Source organism: Cyprinus carpio, chromosome A16 (genome assembly GCF_018340385.1).
Source record: "Cyprinus carpio isolate SPL01 chromosome A16, ASM1834038v1, whole genome shotgun sequence".
In the NCBI taxonomy this organism is placed as follows: Eukaryota; Metazoa; Chordata; class Actinopteri; order Cypriniformes; family Cyprinidae; genus Cyprinus; species Cyprinus carpio.
The window spans coordinates 14,263,404-14,284,004 of record NC_056587.1 but is presented as its reverse complement, the minus strand read 5'-3'; the positions used below and the strand labels follow the sequence as shown (position 1 = coordinate 14,284,004).

Sequence of the window (20,601 nt, the reverse complement as noted above, 5' to 3'; positions counted from 1 at the left end):
AAACTCTTGTGACTTGAATACAAAAAAGATCAATTATGAAGACTGTTTTCTGTGTGGTTACAAGGAATGTGCAATATAGCTTTAAAAATGATGAAAAGCACCATAGGTATATAAAAGTGATTTGTATGACTTGTATTTCAAAATCTTCTAAAGCTAAACGGTAGTTTTGTGTGAGGAAAGGACTGCATATTTTTACATAAATTGTGACTCGATTATTAGGTCATTGAATCACTCTGATTTACAAATGAGTCATTCAAACTGGTTTTGTGAACTGCTTTTAAAAGAATGCTTTGTTCATAAACATATCTACTTCTGTAATGATCTCTTTAGAATCTTTTAGGATGAATGTCAAATGCTTTTAGTAAATAACTACATACATTTTGGGCTGTTCCACACAGAAAGCTATAGTAGGACTTCAGAAGACCTGGAAAGTAGTGCACAAGTCGTAGACCACATGATACCTTTATGGTTCTTTTTGAAGCTTAAAAGTATTAGGAAAACTTTAGATTCTAAAGTTTAGAGTTTGAAATATGAGGAATTTTCACAGCATTATTTGGTTTTGGTGAACTATTCATTTAAAACCATTCATTTCCATTTTAAATAAGTTGAGGCTGAACAAATAAACTGATCCAGCATGGCTTGTGCTTTTTTGCTGATATGCATACCTGCTTAGAAACAAGCACCATGGGCTGGTGAAACTGAAGACCTGCTGACCTGATTTGCCCTTGTTGCTCCTTAATCAAAGTAAACACAAGAAGCCTCTTGAACTCCCCTGTTCACAAGTCTGTCTGCCAGCTTCTGAAGTTCTGTGAGTTATTCAGCATGTGTGGTGCTTTACAAGTGCTCTTTCTTGTGATGCATGGTGATATTAGGTTCATTTAAAGGTGGGGTGTGTATTTTTTCAAAAACGCTTTAGAAAACTGAGTCAGGCCGAGCACCAAAACAAACTTGTAGCCAATCAGCAGTAGGGGGCATGTCTACTCATGATGTGGAGGAGAGAGCGCTCAGTGAGTGCGCAGGACAGACATTAGCCGAGCGATGACAGAAAGATAGAGATGGCAGATAAAAAACAAAAGAGGAAAATGTGTGCGCGAACAAAAGAAGGTTTACGATAAGGCAAGAAGTAGGACCCGTGTAAATTTCGGATCACCTTTCAGCACTGGAGAGAACTCAAGGAGCGGGAAGGCCTGCGATCGGATGTCGAGGTTGCTTTGTTTCTTCTCGATAGGTTTTGCTTTGTTTCACAGAACTAATATATGCTGGCTTTTTCTTGAATATGCTCGCTTGTTTGTTCATCTGCTATCATATTGTTGTTCCCTTCAGCTATGATAAAGACACATTCATTTCCACACCCTGTAAGCCTGGAGCGTCTAAACCTCCTCCACTGTCTGTTTCAAGCGTCAGCTCCCAAAGTGTGTCCGAAAAGTAAGATAAAATGTTTAATACAGCAGATACTAATACAGCAAATTCCGCCATAATAGATGCCTGGGTAGCGTATGTATGTGTGTGGCGGAGCTATCAAAATAGGGGCGAGACCCTTTTGGAGTAGGGTTGTGTTTGTTTTGGTGATTTGAAATATCAACATTGGCTACCAGAAATCACTTACCCCACCTTTAAGTGTTGCCCCGAGTTTATAAGGACTGTTTTGCTCTGTTACAACATTAACATTGTTATTTTCCTGTTCATTGTGTTTATTTTTATTAAACATTGAAAAGTTTTCGAAAAATAAAATTTTCACATTCATTTGATCAAAAATTATGGTAAAACAGTAAAATTGTGAAATAGTATTATGTTTTAAATTAAATGTTTTCTTTTTTATATATATGTTTTAAAATGTAATTTATTCCTGTGATGGCAAAGCTGTATTTTCAGCAGCCATTATTCCAGTCTTCAGTGTCACATGCTCCTTCAGAAATCATTCTGCTGTTTTGGTGCTAAAGAAACATCTTCTTATCAATGTTAAAACAGTTCTGCTTCTAAATATTTTTCTGTGGAAACCATAGGTTTTTTTTTTTTTCGGTATTGTTTTTTTTTAGTTAGAAAAAGAATTTATTTTATTTTTTAATATTTTTTTTTTGTTTGATTGATTTGATTGATTAAAAAAAACCTTACTGAGCCAAAACATTTGAATAATGCTGTATGTGTTATATTATCTTGTTTTGATTGATTTACTATTATTTTCCTTTGTATTACATAACTATTTAAAGCATTTAGCACTTTTTTGGTTATCCTAAATCCCAAAGCCAATTCCATTTGTTCTACTTCTTTCTTCCAAGTTCAGCTTTGCTTTTGGACTGAGTGTTCACACAAAGTTGGAAAGCCCATGTTTTTGTTCAGATTTAGAGCGAACCCTTTTTTTTTGGTGGTAATTCAATCACAGTGTGCACACAAGCACAAACTTCACTGAGCCAACAGACTGCAACAGGGTGTGGCATGTGGACTTCCACGTGAGGTCCTAAAGACAGTCACAAGGTGTAATGCTATGCTTGTACGGTCGATTATAGATTGTGGAAACTGACTGATTTGCATAAGCAAATGATATTCATATTGGCCGGCCATTGCTCTGTAAACATAAACTGTGCAGTGTATCTTTCTGGCATGTAGCTGAACAAGTCACCAGTGATTATTCCGTCGCAAGGAAAGGATGTTTCCTGTGTGTTGGACAGAGACGATAACCATCACGGTTCAGAGGGTTCGTAATGTTTTCCCCCCCATGCTTTCTAGTGAATGTTGATGTTTGTGTCAGTACATGCGGGGTGGTGAGGTGTGCCTCTGACTCCTGCAGCGTGACATTCAGGAGGGGGCTTCTGGAGGTGTGGGCCAGTGGCACCGCCTCCTCCAGTTTGTCTTTGAGGAACATGTTGAGGTCTCAGCGAGGGGACACGTGTGAGGTCATGAGATTCTAACACTGGCGTGCGGAGGTCAGCCTGTTTATCTGCTTCCTCTTGCCGGCATGCCACTACACTCAGATAGGATGCTGGGGGACAAATTTAGACCTCCAGCTCACCCTCCATCTGCCGTGGCTAGCTGTAGGCCTGTATCCATGGGAACCGGAGCCAAGCTGCCAAGAGTAAGAGCTGGAAAGAGAAGCACTAACTCTTTATCCGTCATTCTGCTCAACTAATAATAAAAAACACCATTTTAATGGATCTGACATGATGAAGACAATGAGTAATTGTCTTCATATAGAGCGTTATCAGATTATTATGATCACTTAAAAGCCAGCGTGCTGCCATCAGTTTTGTAAGTATTGTTTGTAATTATACAAGCGTTAGACAAAATGAGCTCCTTCAATCAAGATAGTCTTCTTATTTACTACAGTCTTGACAAGCCGCCACGTGGCCTCTGGAGTCCTTGAATTTACTCTCAACTCCGTAAAAAAGCCCATGTTATAAATCAGCTGGGGCAGCACACTGAAACCACTAGAAACGAGCCAACCACATCCAGTCGGGAGATATTTATATCATTCTTGGTGGTGCAATTAACATACGACGAGCAAGGTGACATTTCTGTTATCAAATCTGGCGAGTTGTCACTAGGACAGTGGGAGGCAGAGAAAAAGCAAGAAGGGAGAGCTTTAAAGTGTGTTTTTCCACTCCTGTCTTGAAGCGTCTGTGGGCTATTCTAAGAAATGGCATGACGATTTTATTGTTTCATATACTCAAACGTACTTATTTTACATTTTCTACATACAAAGGCTGGTTTGCTACTGTATATATTTTTTATCCACAATTACCATGCCAGCATATCTTAAAAGTGAAACTAAACCTAAATTGAATTTCAGTGACTTTTCTGTGCGTTTAAACATTTGTGCAATATTAATACTAACTAGAGTTTAAGGAAATGTGGATGTGGATGCTTTTTCAAACTGTTATTATTGTAGTGTGTTGTAGGCAGGTGTTTTGAGTAGTTTTTAGTCCATTGCTGTATGCTGAAGTGCTATAAGGATTTGCAAGGCGATTTCTAGGTGTTTTTTTTAAACTGGTAAATCAAGTCCCCCTTGTGTTTCTTTAAAATTCTAGTCTGTAAGTCTGTTGGGTTATTTGTATTATTTTAAACTAGGTGAAAATAGTAAATATCATTGCTTAATGTAATTATTTGAACATTTCATTTTATTTTATTTTATTTTTTTTACATTTAGCATGAATTTAAATAGGAAACAAAATTGGAAGTAGGATGGTGTTGTGAAGTGTCAGTACAGTAGGGTCTGTATGTCAATTTGAGAAGGTCCGCTCTTCCTCCATATGTTTGAGAGAGGGAGCAAGAGAATAAGGAAACAATCAAGCAATGTAATTCTATAATAAACTGTACGCCCCATTCGCAGTAATAACCCTGTGCGTTCATTATAAATTTGTTATTCAGTCCTTTTGCAGTCAAATGTATACCTATTTCATGAATAATGATGAAGGTCTTAGTATTGTTATATCTTCAATAATTGCTTGCTGTTGATAAAAACACTGTGTAACCAAAGCCTACCTCTGCTCTGAGAACGCTCATTAAATTGTTGCGCATCACTCAGCCAGCAGCAGCTGTTTGAGAAAGCAAACTCAGAATCTGTTAAGTTATTTCAAGAGGAAAACAGTTTTTTCTGCTCACTGCTTTTTCCTCAGTGAACACCAAGTAATGAAACCTACGATGCTGTAGTTTATGTTAATGTATGGACAATGTGTAAGGCACCTCACTGAAACAGGAAATAATTGCACAAATCCAATATTTTTGATGATTTCCAGTAAAATTATACCTAATATAAATTTACTGGAAGTAAAATTGTGTTAGCTAGTAAGACTTGTTTTGAGAGTATATATTGAATTAATTGTATTTTTCTTATTGTTAGATTTACGCTTAAATTATTGGCTAAAGTTAATTCTAGATGTTTTCCCTGAAAAAAAGGCTTTCATTGTTTACTGTAGGATAAGACTCAGATACTGATTAACTACTATACTTTTTCCAGTTTAATCAGAAACCTGGAAAAATGAATGACCATTTTTTCTGACAAATCTTTTCTTCTTGGAGATTTGAGAAACCATAAAATGTTCAGAAGTAAACTATACAAACTACTGTTTGTGGATTTGTTGTCCATCTCAAAACAGCCTAAAATGTGGTCTTTGAATTACTTCTGACAGATAGAAATCATTGCTCTTATAAGGAATAAGTTTTTCCCACAGGGTTCATTTTGTCTTGGAAATTCACTAAAGAGATGGCCCCTAGCACTCCTGACTTGTCATAGTATTTTGTATGATGTATGTACATAGACAAAATCAGCTTCTAAGTTTATAGCAATTTAGAATTAGGAAATGGGAATATATGTTTTGCAAATTATTCTCTATTAAGTTAATTTATTTAAATCATTTAAAATTAGCTAAGCAGTAGTTGGTAGATTAGATTTGGTAGAAGGTCTGGGAACCTTGGCTGCTTTGAATGGCCAAGGACCATCCAAGAGGCCATATGACTGACATATAAAGCAACCAATCATGTTTCAATTTGTGCGTGTCATGTTTAGGGGCGTGGAAATGTCCCCACAATAACAGACTGGTGTGTAGACTCTTGGACATACAGGTGCATTTCAATAAATTAGAATGTCATGGAAAAGTACATTTTTTCAGTAATTCAACTCAAATTGTGAAACTCGTGTATTAAATAAATTCAATGCACACAGACTGAAGTAGTTTAAGCCTTTGGTTCTTTTAATTGTGAGGATTTTGGCTCACATTTAACAAAAACCGACCAATTCACTATCTCAACAAATTAGAATATGGTGACATGCCAATCAGCTAATCAACTCAAAACACCTGCAAAGGTTTCCTGAGACTTCAAAATGGTCTCTCAGTTTGGTTCACTAGGCTACACAATCATTGGGAAGACTGCTGATCTGACAGTGGTAAGCCACAAACATTCATTGCCAAAGAAGCTGGCTGTTCACAGAGTGCTGTATCCAAGCATGTTAACAGAAAGTTGAGAGGAAGGAAAAAGTGTGGAAGAAAAAGATGCACAACCAACCGAGAGTACCGCAGCCTTATGAGGATTGTCAAGCAAAGGAATGGACTGAGGCTGGGGTCAAGGCATCAAGAGCCACCACACACAGACGTGTCAATGAATTTGGCTACAGTTGTCGTATTCCTCTTGTTAAGCCACTCTTGAACTACAGACAACGTCAGAGGCGTCTTACCTGGGCTAAGGAGAAGAAGAACTGGACTGTTGCCCAGTGGTCCAAAGTCCTCTTTTCAGATGAGAGCAAGTTTCGTATTTAATTTGCAAACCAAGGTCCTAGAGTCTGGAGGAAGGGTGGAGAAGCTCATAGCCCAAGTTGCTTGAAGTCCAGTGTTAAGTTTCCACAGTCTGTGATGATTTGGGGTGCAATGTCCTCTGCTGGTTCTGGTCCATTGTGTTTTTGAAAACCAAAGTCACTGGTCCTGTATACCAAGAAATTTTGGAGCACTTCATGCTTTCTTCTGCTGACCAGCTTTTTGAAGATACTGATTTCATTTTCCAGCAGGATTTGGCACCTGCCCACACTGCCAAAAACACTAAAAGTTGGTTAAATGACCATGGTGTTGGTGTGCTTGACTAGCCAGCAAACTCACCAGACCTGAACCCCATAGAGAATCTATGGGGTATTGTCAAGAGGAAAATGAGAAACAAGAGACCAAAAAATGCAGATGAGCTAAAGGCCATTGTCAAAGAAACCTGGGCTTCCATACCACCTCAGCAGTGCCATAAACTGATCACCTCCATGAAACGCCAAATTGAGGCAGTAATCAAAGCATAAGGAGCCCCTACCAAGTATTGAGTACATGTACAGTAAATGAACATACTTTCCAGAAGGCCTATTCACTAAAACAATTCACTAAAAATTTATTTTTTTTATTGGTCTTATGAAGTAGTCTAATTTGTTGAGATTGAATTGATGAATTGGTGGGTGTTAAATGTGAGCCAAAATCATCACAATTAAAAGAATCAAAGACTTAAACTTCTTCAGTCTGTGTGTACTGAATTTTTTTAATACACAAATATCACAATTTGAGTTGAATTACTGAAATAAATGAACTTTTCCACGACATTCTAATTTATTGAGATGCACCTGTATATTAAAGATTCTATGCCGTGAACTGTAAATTTCACATACTATTGAAAATCCAGCGTTTAGTTGATCCTGATAAACACTCATTGTCACAGAAGTAAACACAATGGCTTTCTTCTTTCATGAGGGGGTCTGGCATCATGTCATCTTTGTTTCCAGGTGGAACGTTAAAGAACACAACACCCATATCTCATGGAAATCCTGTATAATTCAACCAATCTGATGATGACTTTGAAACTCCTGAAGTGTTTCCAGTGTTGTGTGCCATATGCATCAGATGTTCAGCCAACGGTCCATGGGTGTGACGACTGAGGCTGAGACTAAAGCTTACCCAACACTAACCACTTCTTTTATGTTTCTGTTTCTCTGCAGGGCCAGTGAAGTTCTAACATGTGATGGGAGACAAAAAAAGTCTTAAAGAATTATTCAATGTCAGCAGAGAAAGTGCCTCAAAAGCAACTTGAGACATTCATTGTCAAGCCCCATTGCCAGGCATCAGCCCAAAAGGCACACAAAGATGAATTTCACCAAGGCTATTTGTGAACAGGAGAGGCAACATTTAGCACACAACCAGCACTCACATTTATGGTGGCTGCATACTGACACTGTTTAATTATGCCTTTGTTAGTTAAGACACCATCCGGTATCTTACATTAATTATGGCATAAGACAATTAGCCCCCTAAAGTGAGCGTAAAGACTTTTTCCTGTCGGAAGAGGATTGATGCAATGATGTTTATCGGATTGGTACTCAAAGAAGCATTCTCATTGCATCCTTGAGGCCTCCTCCCAACATCTTATGGAGGCGGAGGAAAAGCAGTCACCCAATGGGAAGCGGTCTGGTGGGCAGCAGCAGCCATCAGAGTCTTTTTTAGCAGCACAGCTGCCTCAGTTACAGCAACAATCTACCTCGCAATCTGTCCAAGGATCACATGGCCGCCTTAAACACAGGCAGCCAAAACGATTTGAAATGCTCCAACGGCAGAAGCAGCAACAACAGTCACAGGCGGGTGGGTCATCTTGGCAGCTTACAGAAGTACCTGGTCCTTCAAGAGGCAGCTGTTCAGATCCATCTCCCCAAATTCATAATGTTAAGCAAACTCAATCTCTGCCCAGTGTGGAAGCACAGGAAGGCACCCCATGTAGACGCGAACGTAAGCCCCAAAAACCAGGGAAATATGTGTGCACATACTGCGGCCGTCCTTGTGCAAAGCCTAGCGTTCTCCAAAAACACATCCGATCTCACACTGGAGAGAGACCTTATCCATGTGTCCCATGTGGCTTCTCCTTCAAGACCAAAAGCAACTTGTACAAACACCGCAAATCCCATGCGCATCGAATAAAAGCAGGCATGGCTTCAAGTCGTGAAGAGACCAGTTTTATTGGGCCGGAAGGTGGAGCCTTGGGAGATGAACAAGAAGAAGGTACGGAAGGAGAGAGTACATGTTCTGAGGATGAGACTGGGCAACACCAACCATCTACCTCACAGGGCAGGCCAACTCTGAAAAAAAGTAGTAAAGTGGAATTGTCATTTGTAGAGGAGGGTCCCCAGACTGAGGACTCACAGGCAGTCAAGCAAAGGTTAGCAATGAGGCTAAGTGAGAGGAAGCGAGCTCCCAGAGCATCTTCAGATGAAACCCGATCCTCACTTGGTCCTGGCAGTAAGGGGAGCACAGAATCTGGCTATTTTTCCAGTTCTGGGAGTGCTGAGCTCTCCCAAGTGAGCCCACCAAATGCCAGTGCTAAAACATATGCTGAGATAATTCTAGGAAAGTATGGACGCCTAGGACAACAGCAAAGAATTTCTCATCAACAACTGCAATTATCATCATCTTCAGGTCAACAGGAAAAATCAATCCCTTTCACTGTACCTAAGACACAAGTAATTGAGCATATAACTAAGCTAATTACTATAAATGAAGCCGTGGTGGATACTAGTGAAATTGATAGTGTCAAACCAAGACGTTCCTCAGTCTCTAGAAGAAGTAGTATTGAGTCTGTAAAGTTCTCTTCACCCAAAGAACCCTGTGTTTTTGAACCAAAAGCGGATGCTCCAGGCTCTTGCGCCTCTGCTGTTCAACTTGTTCCTGGTAGTTTTGCAAGTGAATTACCTGGCTCGTACTTGGCTGAAACAGAAACATTGGCTGGTCAGAGCTCCAGTGCTCTACTCTGTAGGAGTCAATCAGTGCCATCTTCTTGTAATACTCCAGATACAGCTTCTCACGGCTTTCGTCTAAGTCATTCTTTTGATGATCAGCAGGCCATAGCAGCTGAAATGAGGATTGGACCACATCAACGAATGTTACGACGTCAACCTGCTATTGAGGTGCCTATTGGAGTGGACCTCAGTATTGAGGATGCAGATCCTTCTTCTAGTTTGAAAGAAATAGAATTAGGAAAGATGCCAGACAGGGAATTACACCTTTATGAGTGTGAAATTTGTGGGAATCGCTTGAAGAAGCAGGACTCTTACACATCACACAGACTAGCGTGTATGAGTAAATCTCCACATGGTCCACAAAGTGAGGAAGACAGTTCTTTTCCTGAGAATCAGCCACAAATTATGAGCTACAACAAAGCAATGGTTATGGCTGTGCGCAAGAGGAAAAAAAAAGAAGAAAGTCTTGAGGAAGACCCTCCCAGTCCAGGTCCAACAGCAGTGTCTTTCAGAACCCAGCCTCCATCGATGCTAGGCAGTATTGATAATCAGGGCACACCTTGTGGCCTTTCACATAGTGAGATAGAAAGGAGGTGTCCCAGGAAAGAAATTTCTGTTATCCAGCATACCAGATCCTTTGAAAAACAGGAAAGCATCTCTATGGCAAGTCAGGAAGCACAGCCAGAACACGAGCAATCACAGGAGCCAAAACCAGCCTCCATATCCCGGTTAATCCGTCAACCCAACATTCAAGTGCCAGAAATTCTGGTTACAGAGGAGCCAGATACCGAGATGGTCTCCCATCCAGCGAACACATACACCTCTAAAGAGTCAGAAAAGGTGGAGGAATTCCAGTGGCCTCAGCGAAGCCAAAGTCTGTCTCAGCTCCCTGCAGAGAAGCTACCGCCAAAGAAGAAGCGTCTCCGTTTGGCTGAGGCAGCCCAATCATCAGGAGACTCTAGCTTTGAGTCAGTATCCCTGCCACACAGCCCAAGCCAAGAGAGCAATGTTTCCCATGCCTCCAGTCAATCTGCATCCTTTGAGGAATCAGGAAGGCCAGACTCTGAAATACAAAGTGGTACCTGGAGCTCCCAAGGGTCCCACATGCTGACTGTTCCATCAAGTCTCCATCAGCACCATCATTCTCACAGAGAGATGCGCCGCTCAACCTCTGAACAGGCATCTGCAAGTCCTCCACACCCTGCACATGTAGAGGAAACAAGAAGTAAGTCATTTGACTATGGGTCCCTCTCTCAAGAGCGCACTTCTGCTACTTGGAAGGAGAGGAGGAAATTTCTCTTGGTGAAGCACGGAACCCTTGGTGAAACTGACCAGGAGGAGTCATGTAAACCTGTCATCTCAGCTGTTTGCCAGTCCTACACAGGTCATCCTCCATGCACAATCACAGAGCATAGAATGAGAGGCAGGACCTCTAGGCTTAGATCGGAGCATATAGGAAAGACCTTGCAGCTTTTCCAATCCCCTCTTTCCCTCCCACCAACAGTTTTCCCCCTACAACAAGCAAACCCTGATTTTTGTTCCCCAAATCAGCTCACTAGATTCCTTCCAGTCACTACAGCAGTCGTTTCTACTCAGATGTTTCAGCAGGCCTTCCTTAACAGTGAGCCACCTCCGCCACATCCAAGACCCATAGAATATGTAAAACACCTGGGATTACCCCTTCAGCCACTCACCACTTTATTCCCTCTACAATCAAGTGATGTTGCTCAGGCTGTTTGCTTTCCCATGCCAGGTGGGCTGACTATTCAGGTCCCCTCAAGGCCTCTTTTCAGTGAGTCTAGGTCACCACCTTCCTCTTTGAGTACTCCCAGTCATTCACAACAGCAGTTAGTTGTCCGCCACAACCCTCACCCCGTGATTGCTCCTTGTCTTCAACAGCTTATGCCAGAGGTGTCTCTTGTAGTGCCTGTGCGCTTACAGACTCACATTCCTACCTATGCTGGTGCCATGTATACAACCATCTCACAAATTTTAGCCACAACGCAACATCCAGTCTGCTGCACAGCTATGGTAATCATGGGTAAGCTGGAGGAAGACAAGCTTCAGAGATCTTACCTTAGGCTTCCCTCGCCTAACCCCAAGAGCTATATTCCCTTGCCGCTGCCTCTCGAGCACGGAGCAGGTGCTTCATCTGATGACAGCTGTGGGCAGCTCGGTGCTGGAGGAAGCAAGCGAATGCTGTCACCTGCAGGTAGTCTAGAACTCAGTTTAGAGGCACAGCGTCACCAAAAACGGGTGAAAGAGGAGGAGGTGAAAGAAGAGGGTGACAAGGAGGATGACGATAACAAATGTGACAATAAATCTCAGGAGGTGAGTCAGGGAAAAAATAATCAGAGGCTAACAGTGGAGATGGCAAGGAGGGCCAAAGATCCAAGAGAAGTTATAGAAACTGAAAAGTTAGGCAAGCAGGACATAACCCAACACAAATTAGAAACCTTGAACGAGGACGGAAGGAAAGGGGCAGGACATCGGTATGCTCCAAGGCTAACAAGTCCAGAGAAAACTGTGGACCCCTCATACCCCAGTTTGCATACCACTACATCTGTCAGCTGGTGCTACCTGAATTACACAAAGCCCAACCCCTCTACACATAGAGATTCAACTTCTGTCTATTCCTCATGGAACGTTAGCATGCATAACCCCAATATACCTGGCTTGTCCTCCAAAATATTACTGTCCCTGTTGCGCTCCAAACAGAAACATAGTGCTGAGACATACACTATGGCTACATCTCCACCACCAACCACTGACAAGCTGGTTCCTACTGACAGCAAAGCGACCAGTGTGTCAGAGGTAAACATCACTGTAATTTTTCATTTCAACACATTGCCGAGCTGTTTAATAAGAAAATGTATAAACTGCCTGCTGTTGTTGTTGTGTATAGATTTACTACAGTGTTGGTGAATTAACCTGTCTGTCTGGAGTGTAGGTACATGCCTCCCCACCCAGCACACCCGTCAAAGTAAAAGAGGAGCCACCATGTGAAAGAGGAGAAAAAGAGAAGAGTGCTGATAACGTGCCCGCTACCTTGACGCAAAGTGAGGGAGCACGTATTTGCATTTTTGAGGGCGGGTGAGTAAATTCTTACTTGTTATTTTTGAAACTAGCTTGTCAAGTTAATATACAGAAGATAAGATGCAGTCTAGCTTAACAATACAGTATTGTAAAAATAGCAATGTAGCGATGTAGTGTTTTGTCATGCTACACTGCTGCTTATTGGAACAAGTAGCTTGTTACTGGAAATGTATTATTTAAAAATAGTTGAGCTTACGTATATACAACATTTTCTTATAGTATTTTATTATCTAATATATATATGTATGTATATATATATATATAATATATATATATATATATATATATATATATAATATATATAATATATATATATATATATATATATATATATATATATATATATATATATATATATATATATATATATATATATATATATAGCATATACAGTACATTCTGAAGTCATGTTAAAGAGTACTAATATTACAATTTATGAATTATCTTCCCACCATGAAAGTGCATTTTTATAAGTGCCAATTACAGCACAGTTGCCGCTCAGCTTGAAGTTTTCTGTTTATTTGCTGTGTGAGTGACAAAGACATGGTGGTACAGGTGAGACTACGAACCATTAGGGAATTTATTTTTCCTGTCTTTTTCAGTTGTCTGCAGAATTCACGCCTTGCTCAAAGGTATGAATTTGGATGGAGCGCTGAGCGAGTGCTGATTACTTAGTAGCTCTGCAGATTTATTTTTTGAAGTCTGCTGCTCATTAGTGTTATGCCAACTGCATAGCACAGTTAACAAGTAAAAACATCAAGAGTAAAAATCACCTTAAATAGAATAATTACTGAGATAATAATTTGTTGTTATTTTTTAGGAACTATGGTTGAGTTGTTGTTTGTTTTATTTGTTGAGATGAGATGATCAAAAAGCCAGACATCATTAATAGTCGTAAGTGTATTATAAAGGGAAACAATTACGATTTTCATTATTTTTCAGCCCGAGTTTGTAGAAGAGGATTCAAATAATATCATTTTTAGTATAAAAATGGAAGGACAGCAGAATGATGGATTAATGGATAATAAAAAGGAGAGATATGAAAGCTGACCTGTAAACATCAAAAGCTTTGGATTCATTAGCTGGGTCTCTTGTATTCATCTGCTTATGCGGGGCTCTCAGTGTGGTTAAGTGCTTAAACTGCGGCAACAACTCACCACAGCCTGCATTTTTATCCCTGCTTCCTTTGTCTCTCTCGCTGCCTTTATTTCACTCATACGGTTCTCCCACCTTGCACACCCACGCACTGACTAATCACATCAGTCTTTGCACTCTCTGTCTCGCACACACTCCATTTTGTCTCCAAAACTTCTCACATCCATCAGCACACTTTTGTCTTTGCATATCTCATAGCTGTATTTGTTGTTTGCTTTCTTCCTCACGAGTAGAACACAATCTTACTGAAGGACAATCAAAGGTACCAGTTTTTCTGTAGCCACCGGCCCCTTTCAATGACACCTTTCTAAAATTAGTCGACAGGTGTGTTTGTATATTAAAAGACTTTTATGGCAATCCCTCTGATTGCATTTGCAGTGTCCTGAATGAAAGCTGGGTCCTACAAAATGGAGTGTACTAGATATTTTTTTTTTTTTTTTTTACCTAGAAACAGATGTTTAGCAAGTCGTTTTCTCTCCACCCCATCCATTTTTACACTTTTCATGAAAGCCAACAGACAGCTTTCAAAATGCATATGCTGTCTACAGAAACACATCCCATCCTGCTGCTATCATAGCTGCCATATAAAGCAGATGAGGATTCATACTCTAGCAGTCACAAATACAATTATACATTAACATATTCTCTCTGATTGTGGGACTCACAGCATTGCCTCATAAGCCTGTAAAAGATTGTTATTAATACTATTTATATAAAAATATATACTTTTTATTATTACTTTCTTTTCTTTAATATTTAATATATACAAAAAAATCGTAGTATATATAAAGTATGTTTGTTAACCCCAAGAGGGTGATTAAGACCATTTTGATTGTCTTATTTCACACTATATGGGTTTAGTTTGCAATACTGACTGACAGACTCTGCAATTTTCCGCTTATTACATGGCTGCTCATACCAAATAAATACATATATATGGATATGAAATAAGGATTTCGGTTGTTATCTTTTTAATCTTAGATTAGGTTAATATCTCTGCTAAGAAGAATAGTCCAATATGACAAAAATCAGCACAACAACCACACACACACTCTAACAATATTACAAAATTTATTTATATTTATAAATTATATTGTTAAACTTAATTACAAATTACTTTCTCTATGGAGTAATGATCTAGCATATCTAGCCTCAGTGTAACATGCCTTTCTTTCTTTCTTTCTTTCTTTCTTTCTTTCTTTCTTTCTTTCTTTCTTTCTTTTTGTCTCATCCAGCTCTCTCTCTTTTTGGTTCTAGCCAAATTTACTTTTAAGAGCAATGTTTTATACATTCCTTTTAGAATATATAGGAATCTCATTAAAAACAACTAAATCTCTTGTACAATACATTATTTATTGGGTAAACTTGTATTATGTAAGAGACCTTCAGTAGACACATGATATGGAGTTAATAGATTTTTATATAAAGCCAGTTTTATCTGTCTGTCCTGATTTGGAATTGTCTTGCCAGCGAAAAACACCTAGTTTGAGGCAAAGCGTGGTTTCTTGAGACCATCAGTGGACTGACAAGTGCTGAAAATATAGTGGCAGTCCAGACCTCTTCTAATGAGGGATTCAATGTTTTGGAAAATTCATATCAGGATCCTGCCAAAGTGATCTATCTTTATATTATTCATCTTAATGAGTCTATCATTTTTTATTAACCTCTCTGTCTGTCTCTCTCTCTCTCTCTCTCTCTTCTTTCTCACCTGAGCAGGTATAAGTCAAATGAGGACTATGTGTATGTCCGGGGTAGGGGAAGAGGAAAATATGTGTGTGGGGAATGTGGGATTCGCTGCAAGAAGCCCAGCATGCTAAAAAAGCACATTCGCACTCATACAGACGTCCGTCCTTACGTCTGTAAGCACTGCAACTTCGCCTTTAAAACCAAAGGTAGACACATACCTCTTTTTCAAACTCATCACATCCTGTTACATCACAGTTCCTCTGTGTTTGTCTCTCTTATCACAAAATGTAAAAAAAAAAAAAAAAAAAAAAAAAAATTGTATCCTGTGTCATTGAGAATGCCTTTTCCTCAAAGGGAACCTTACCAAACACATGAAGTCCAAGGCCCACGGTAAGAAATGCCTGGAGATGGGAGTGTCAGAGTCATCTGTGGATGAGCTGGAAACTGAGGAAGGAGGTAGGGTTTCCAAAAAGAGTTGTTGTGCTTTGATGGAAATTGTAATATGTAAATGCAGCTTGATAATTTAAACCATCTTCCACGTTTCTAAGTAATGATTCATTGCGTTACATAAGTGAGGAATAATTATACACATTCAGGCATGGTTTATTTTGTTACAGGTACATGCATATAAAGTACATGCATATTACTCACCCTTTCAGTGATAGACTAATTCAAAATTATATTCTGCCATATTTAGATATTTTTTAGCTTGTTTGCTTCATTGGTGCAAAAGTGATGTCAACCTTGCAGTGTGCTTTCAGACTTAAAAGTTGAAAGAGGCCAATGAAAATAGTTTGCCATAAAGAGAAGCAAGACTGACCTTCAGTTTACCATGTTTATATAAAGCCAGAACTGAAAATTGCCTTTCTCCCTGTCTCTCTCTCTCTCTTACTTTGTCTCTTTCTTGACATTTCTCAATGTCAGTGCATCTAAGCGCTACAAGGACATTTCATTCAGCCACCCTCCATTCACTAGATTTTAAATGTAGCTGATGAATGAAGCACAACTCAAAAACACATTATTTTTTGCATTAGAATGTTATATATAGCTTTCCTTGGGGGATTAGCAAGAGTTTATATGAGTTTTCAGCACAAGGGAATTTCTCATAAATGTCAAGTTGAGTTGCCACATGCCTTTCAAACATTTTATACTACCATTCAAAAGTTTCTGGTCTGTAATTCTTTTTTTTCAAGGATGTATCGAATTGATCAAAAGTAATGGATGATATTTATAATGTAATAAAAATGTATATTTTCTATTCATCAAATCCTGAAAAACCTTTTTGTTACTAGAAAGAAAGAGAAAAAAAGAAAAAAAAACTATGTACTAAAATAACTAAAACTGAAATAGAAGTAATGTGTATATATAAAACAAAAACTACAAAAAAATAAAAAAAACAATAAAATTACTCAAATTCTAACTAAAATTTAAACAAAAATTTAAATATAAAAATGAATTCAAAATATTAATAAAAACTATCAGCAGAATATTTCACAATATTACTTTTTACTCTTACTTTTGATTAAATAAATGACACCTTTGTGAGAACAAGTGACTTATCAACCTTAGACTTTTGAACAGTCGTACCAAAATGACTTTTAAAAATGAGTCTACACCTATAAATATTAACTGGATTAAAAAGTGTGACAGCTGACCCTGCTCTCCCCTTTGGTTAATTTTTAAGTTGTATCTATTTGTTATATTTATGAACACTGTTTCTGTCCAACAGGGGGCAGTGAGGAGCGAGTGTGTGAGTCGGAAGAACAGGAGGGGCACCAGTTCTCTGATGTTGAAGATTCTGAAGCAGAAGATGATGAGGATGAGGAAGAGGACTTCTCTTCCCATGATGAACCATCTTCAGTCTGTTCCACTGATACTCGTCAGTCCACAGGTGACCTCTCTGAAAGTGGCCAAGGCTCACAGACTGAGCCCTCTGACGCTACAGCAAAAGAGGATTACTGCTCTCCCCACAGACCATGGCCTGGCATACGAGCTGTGTCTCCAGGCAGCAAGAGGGCATTGTTCTCCCGCAAGGGCTGGGAGGTTTCCCCAAGGACCTTCTCCCCTAGCAGTGAAGGCTCTCCCCTTAGAAGCCTGTCTCCTAGGCTTGAATTGTCCTCACCTAGCCGTCATCTCTCTCCTTCCCCAGAGAGGGGCCCATCACCCATCAGAGCCCTCTCACCTCTCAGGCCTCTCTCACCTCTGAGGCCTGTATCCCCAGCACGGTTCAGGAGTGCCAGAGCTCTCTCCTGTCATATGCCCCTAAAGCCCCAGCATCGGCCACACAGCTCACCTGCAGGGCTCCACTGGGAACCTAGCACACCAGCTACTGAGGGTCAAAAGGTGGGTAACGCAACACAATTTAAATAATGTTTTCAATCAAGGCTTATTGGAAAACCGTGTCTGTGGTGACAATTCAGCAAAAAGATATTACATTTCTTCTTGCATGTTTTGTGGAACAGTGAGTGTGCTAATAGTATAAGAAAGAGATGTGGCATTATTTTGTTATGTTGGTGGTTGTACGGATTGCGGCAGCTTAGAAAAGAAAGGTCAATGAAAATAACATAACCTACAGAAGCTACCAGAAAAGACAAACATGAGATAAAAGTGCAGTTTTCTCAGAAATAGATTAAAGCAATTGTGGCATCTTTTTAATATGTTGTTTGCTGTACATAAGGTGTGAGTTCAGAAATGAAAAGTGCTTTGTCACGTTTAAAATTAATGTACTACCTACATTACTATATCTTAACTAACAAAGGCAAACTTTAGATAAAAGCACCATTTTCTCAGAAACAGATGAACATGAATGTGACAACATGGTTGTATGTATCACAGCAAAGGCAAATTTGTGCACTTATTTTTTTTTCTATTACTTAGCTTCAGAATGCCAATGTCAGCAAGCAGTGTTCATCAACAAAATGTTGACAGATGTTTTTGGATTTTGTGAACAAAAAAATGTAAATTGTGATGATAATTAGAAATATATATATTAAAAAAAGTTAAATTAAGAATATATACTGTTGAGGAAAATATTATGAAGAAAAACACTGAAAGATATTAACAATGCACTAAAAAAATCTTTTTAAAGGAGAATAATCCATGAATCCAATGCACCCCAGTCAAAATGTGAGTTACTTTGCAAATGCATTCTTTCTGTAACAACACAAATCATGGATTTTAACAAGGAATTCCAAACATTGTATTACTCTTTTACACTAGTTTACTAATGTGGCAGATTTGCACAATTACCTTTTTTTTAAATGTTAACATTTTGCACATTTTCGTCAGTTAAACTGTCAGCTAAATTATTTTCGTTGACTAAAATTAGAAGCCATTTTAGTCAGAGTAAAAAAAAAAAAAAAAAAAAAAGGGAAAATAAAGTTTTGATTGCAATGCCACGTCTCCCCCTACAGGACAAGCCTGGTACTCCAACTCTACAGGAGCACATACCCCCGGATCCCTGCCTGCTTTCCCCATCCCTACACTGCTCTCCAAGTGAGTCTTTCCCTCCCACTCCTGTGACGCCACGGACCGTTGACCGCATGTTTAGCCACCTTCCTTTACACTCCCAAGATCAAGCCCGCATGCCATATCACATGATTCCCATTGGGGGCATCCAAATGGTGCAACTCAGACCCCGATCACGCCCCAAACTGGAACGTCAGTCATCCTCCACCCCTTCACCCACCTCTCCCAAAGAGGACTCCCCTTTTTCCCTCATCAGGAGGGATTATCCATGGATCTCGCTTCCGGAAACCAGTCCGCAAAGAACTCTGGCAGACAAAAGGACAAAAAGCCAAGATGAGGGAGCCAGCCAGTCTGATCTGTCTTGTCCCGGTACAAGTTTGATGTTACCTAAACTCCCCCTTTTACAACAAGGTGTAGGGGAGCAACAGACTGCAAAGGTCAGAAAGCAATATGGCGACTCGAGCTCTGCCACAAAGACTTGCACCTTCAGTCCCGAAACATCCAGAAAAGCAGTGACAGACAGCGATGCAGGAGCTGAGAGAATCTCACAGGGGGAAGGAGCAAGTTCTTCACGTGAAACAGACAGCTGCGTGAGACTGAAAAGCCTGTAGCGGCGCCACTCAGGGGATGTGGCTCTTTTTCAGAAGGATGTTCAGGATCTGGCAGTTCTCCTCAGAGCCAGGAAGGTGATCCAGATAGCACTTAAAAGCCTCTGTGCACAATGGTGAAATGATTTCTACTGCTAATACTACTATTGTTTTGTTTTGTAATGCGCTTACTTTTTATATCCAAAATTTTCAATACTATTGGTAACTTGGTAATTGTTTGTTCTGCAATATTCAAGATTGTAATATGATGCACTTTTTTTTCTTGGAAAAAATATTTCTTTAAATTGATTACGTCTGTCCCTCCTATCTTTATTGACATTGCAATCTTAATATATCTATTTGAATATGTATATGTACTTGTAAAACATTAAGAATGGGTATGAATACATTTCTAAGTGACCAAGATGAAAACTTAAATCGAGAGTAATTCCAATATTTCGTCTCTTGTCCAGTATTGCGCAAATTCTAGTGATGTGTGCCTTTTTCTGTCCAGATTTACTGCTTGAAGTGTCAAAGATGAAAAGCTGTGAATTCTTTTTATGAATATAGTTTTTTTTTTTTTTTTTTTTTTTTTTTTTTTAATGAGCTGGTATTTGAAGAAGCAGGAGGATTTTCTTTATACATTAGGGTAAATGAGACAGGGGTTGCTGTTGAATATACAAGAAACAGGTTTCGGGAGAGAGCCTTGCAGGGAAATTGCACTGAAGTCATATTTTTTTATAATACAAGTGATTAAATGATTAGATAAATTTTCTCTGTACAGATAGAAAGTCTACGGTCCATATTTATTGCAATGTGAAATTATGAAAATGCCTATGTTTTGTTTACTTTGCTTTTTTAGGGATTTCTATTGTCATTTTTATTATTCTTTACACTTTTTGTTAATAGTTAAGTTTTTTTAGTTATGACCTCAAGACTTGAAATGAAGAAACTGGACAGGCTTTCAGTGAAGTTGGTCAATAGCTGAAGTTCTGGATGGATCAAATGCCCTCCAAATTTGTCACGGACTTTTTGCATTTCTGAATAAAGGTGCACCAGGAATTACTAAACCTGCTTATGATGGTGTCCAGTGTTTTGGAACCAGCAGATGGCGCAGTCTGTTCATTCATGCCACTTTCATTCTCATTTTCTAGCGCTGCCACAGGGACCTGCGCAGGTGAATTTATAATTTCCAATAGAAAAAGATAGCAGCGTAGAGTCAAATATCTGGCCTTCCACAAGAATTTCTATTCCCAAGCGAAAATTATAATTTCCTATAGAAAAAGATAGCAGCGTAGAGACTTCCTAAGTTTGTATATATATATTATATATAGCTATATGTATAAGGTCTATATATAGAGATATATATATATA

At 39.2% G+C, this 20,601-nt stretch overlaps 1 protein-coding gene across 2 annotated transcripts in view; it reads left to right on the top strand.

Annotated features, from left to right (window-relative positions):
• Positions 1-20,305, top strand: part of LOC109064954 (transcription factor HIVEP3-like) — a 67,263-nt gene extending 46,958 nt beyond the window's left edge. For both annotated transcript variants that reach the window (XM_042772858.1, XM_042772859.1), the window contains exons 2-7: positions 7,451-12,049; positions 12,186-12,328; positions 15,203-15,378; positions 15,527-15,628; positions 16,902-17,515; positions 18,586-20,305. In XM_042772858.1, the coding sequence (XP_042628792.1) occupies positions 7,877-12,049; positions 12,186-12,328; positions 15,203-15,378; positions 15,527-15,628; positions 16,902-17,515; positions 18,586-19,251 (5,874 nt within the window). In that variant the 5' untranslated portion in view covers positions 7,451-7,876 and the 3' untranslated portion in view covers positions 19,252-20,305. The remainder of the gene's footprint in view (positions 1-7,450; positions 12,050-12,185; positions 12,329-15,202; positions 15,379-15,526; positions 15,629-16,901; positions 17,516-18,585) is intronic.
• The last annotated feature ends 296 nt before the right edge of the window (positions 20,306-20,601 follow it).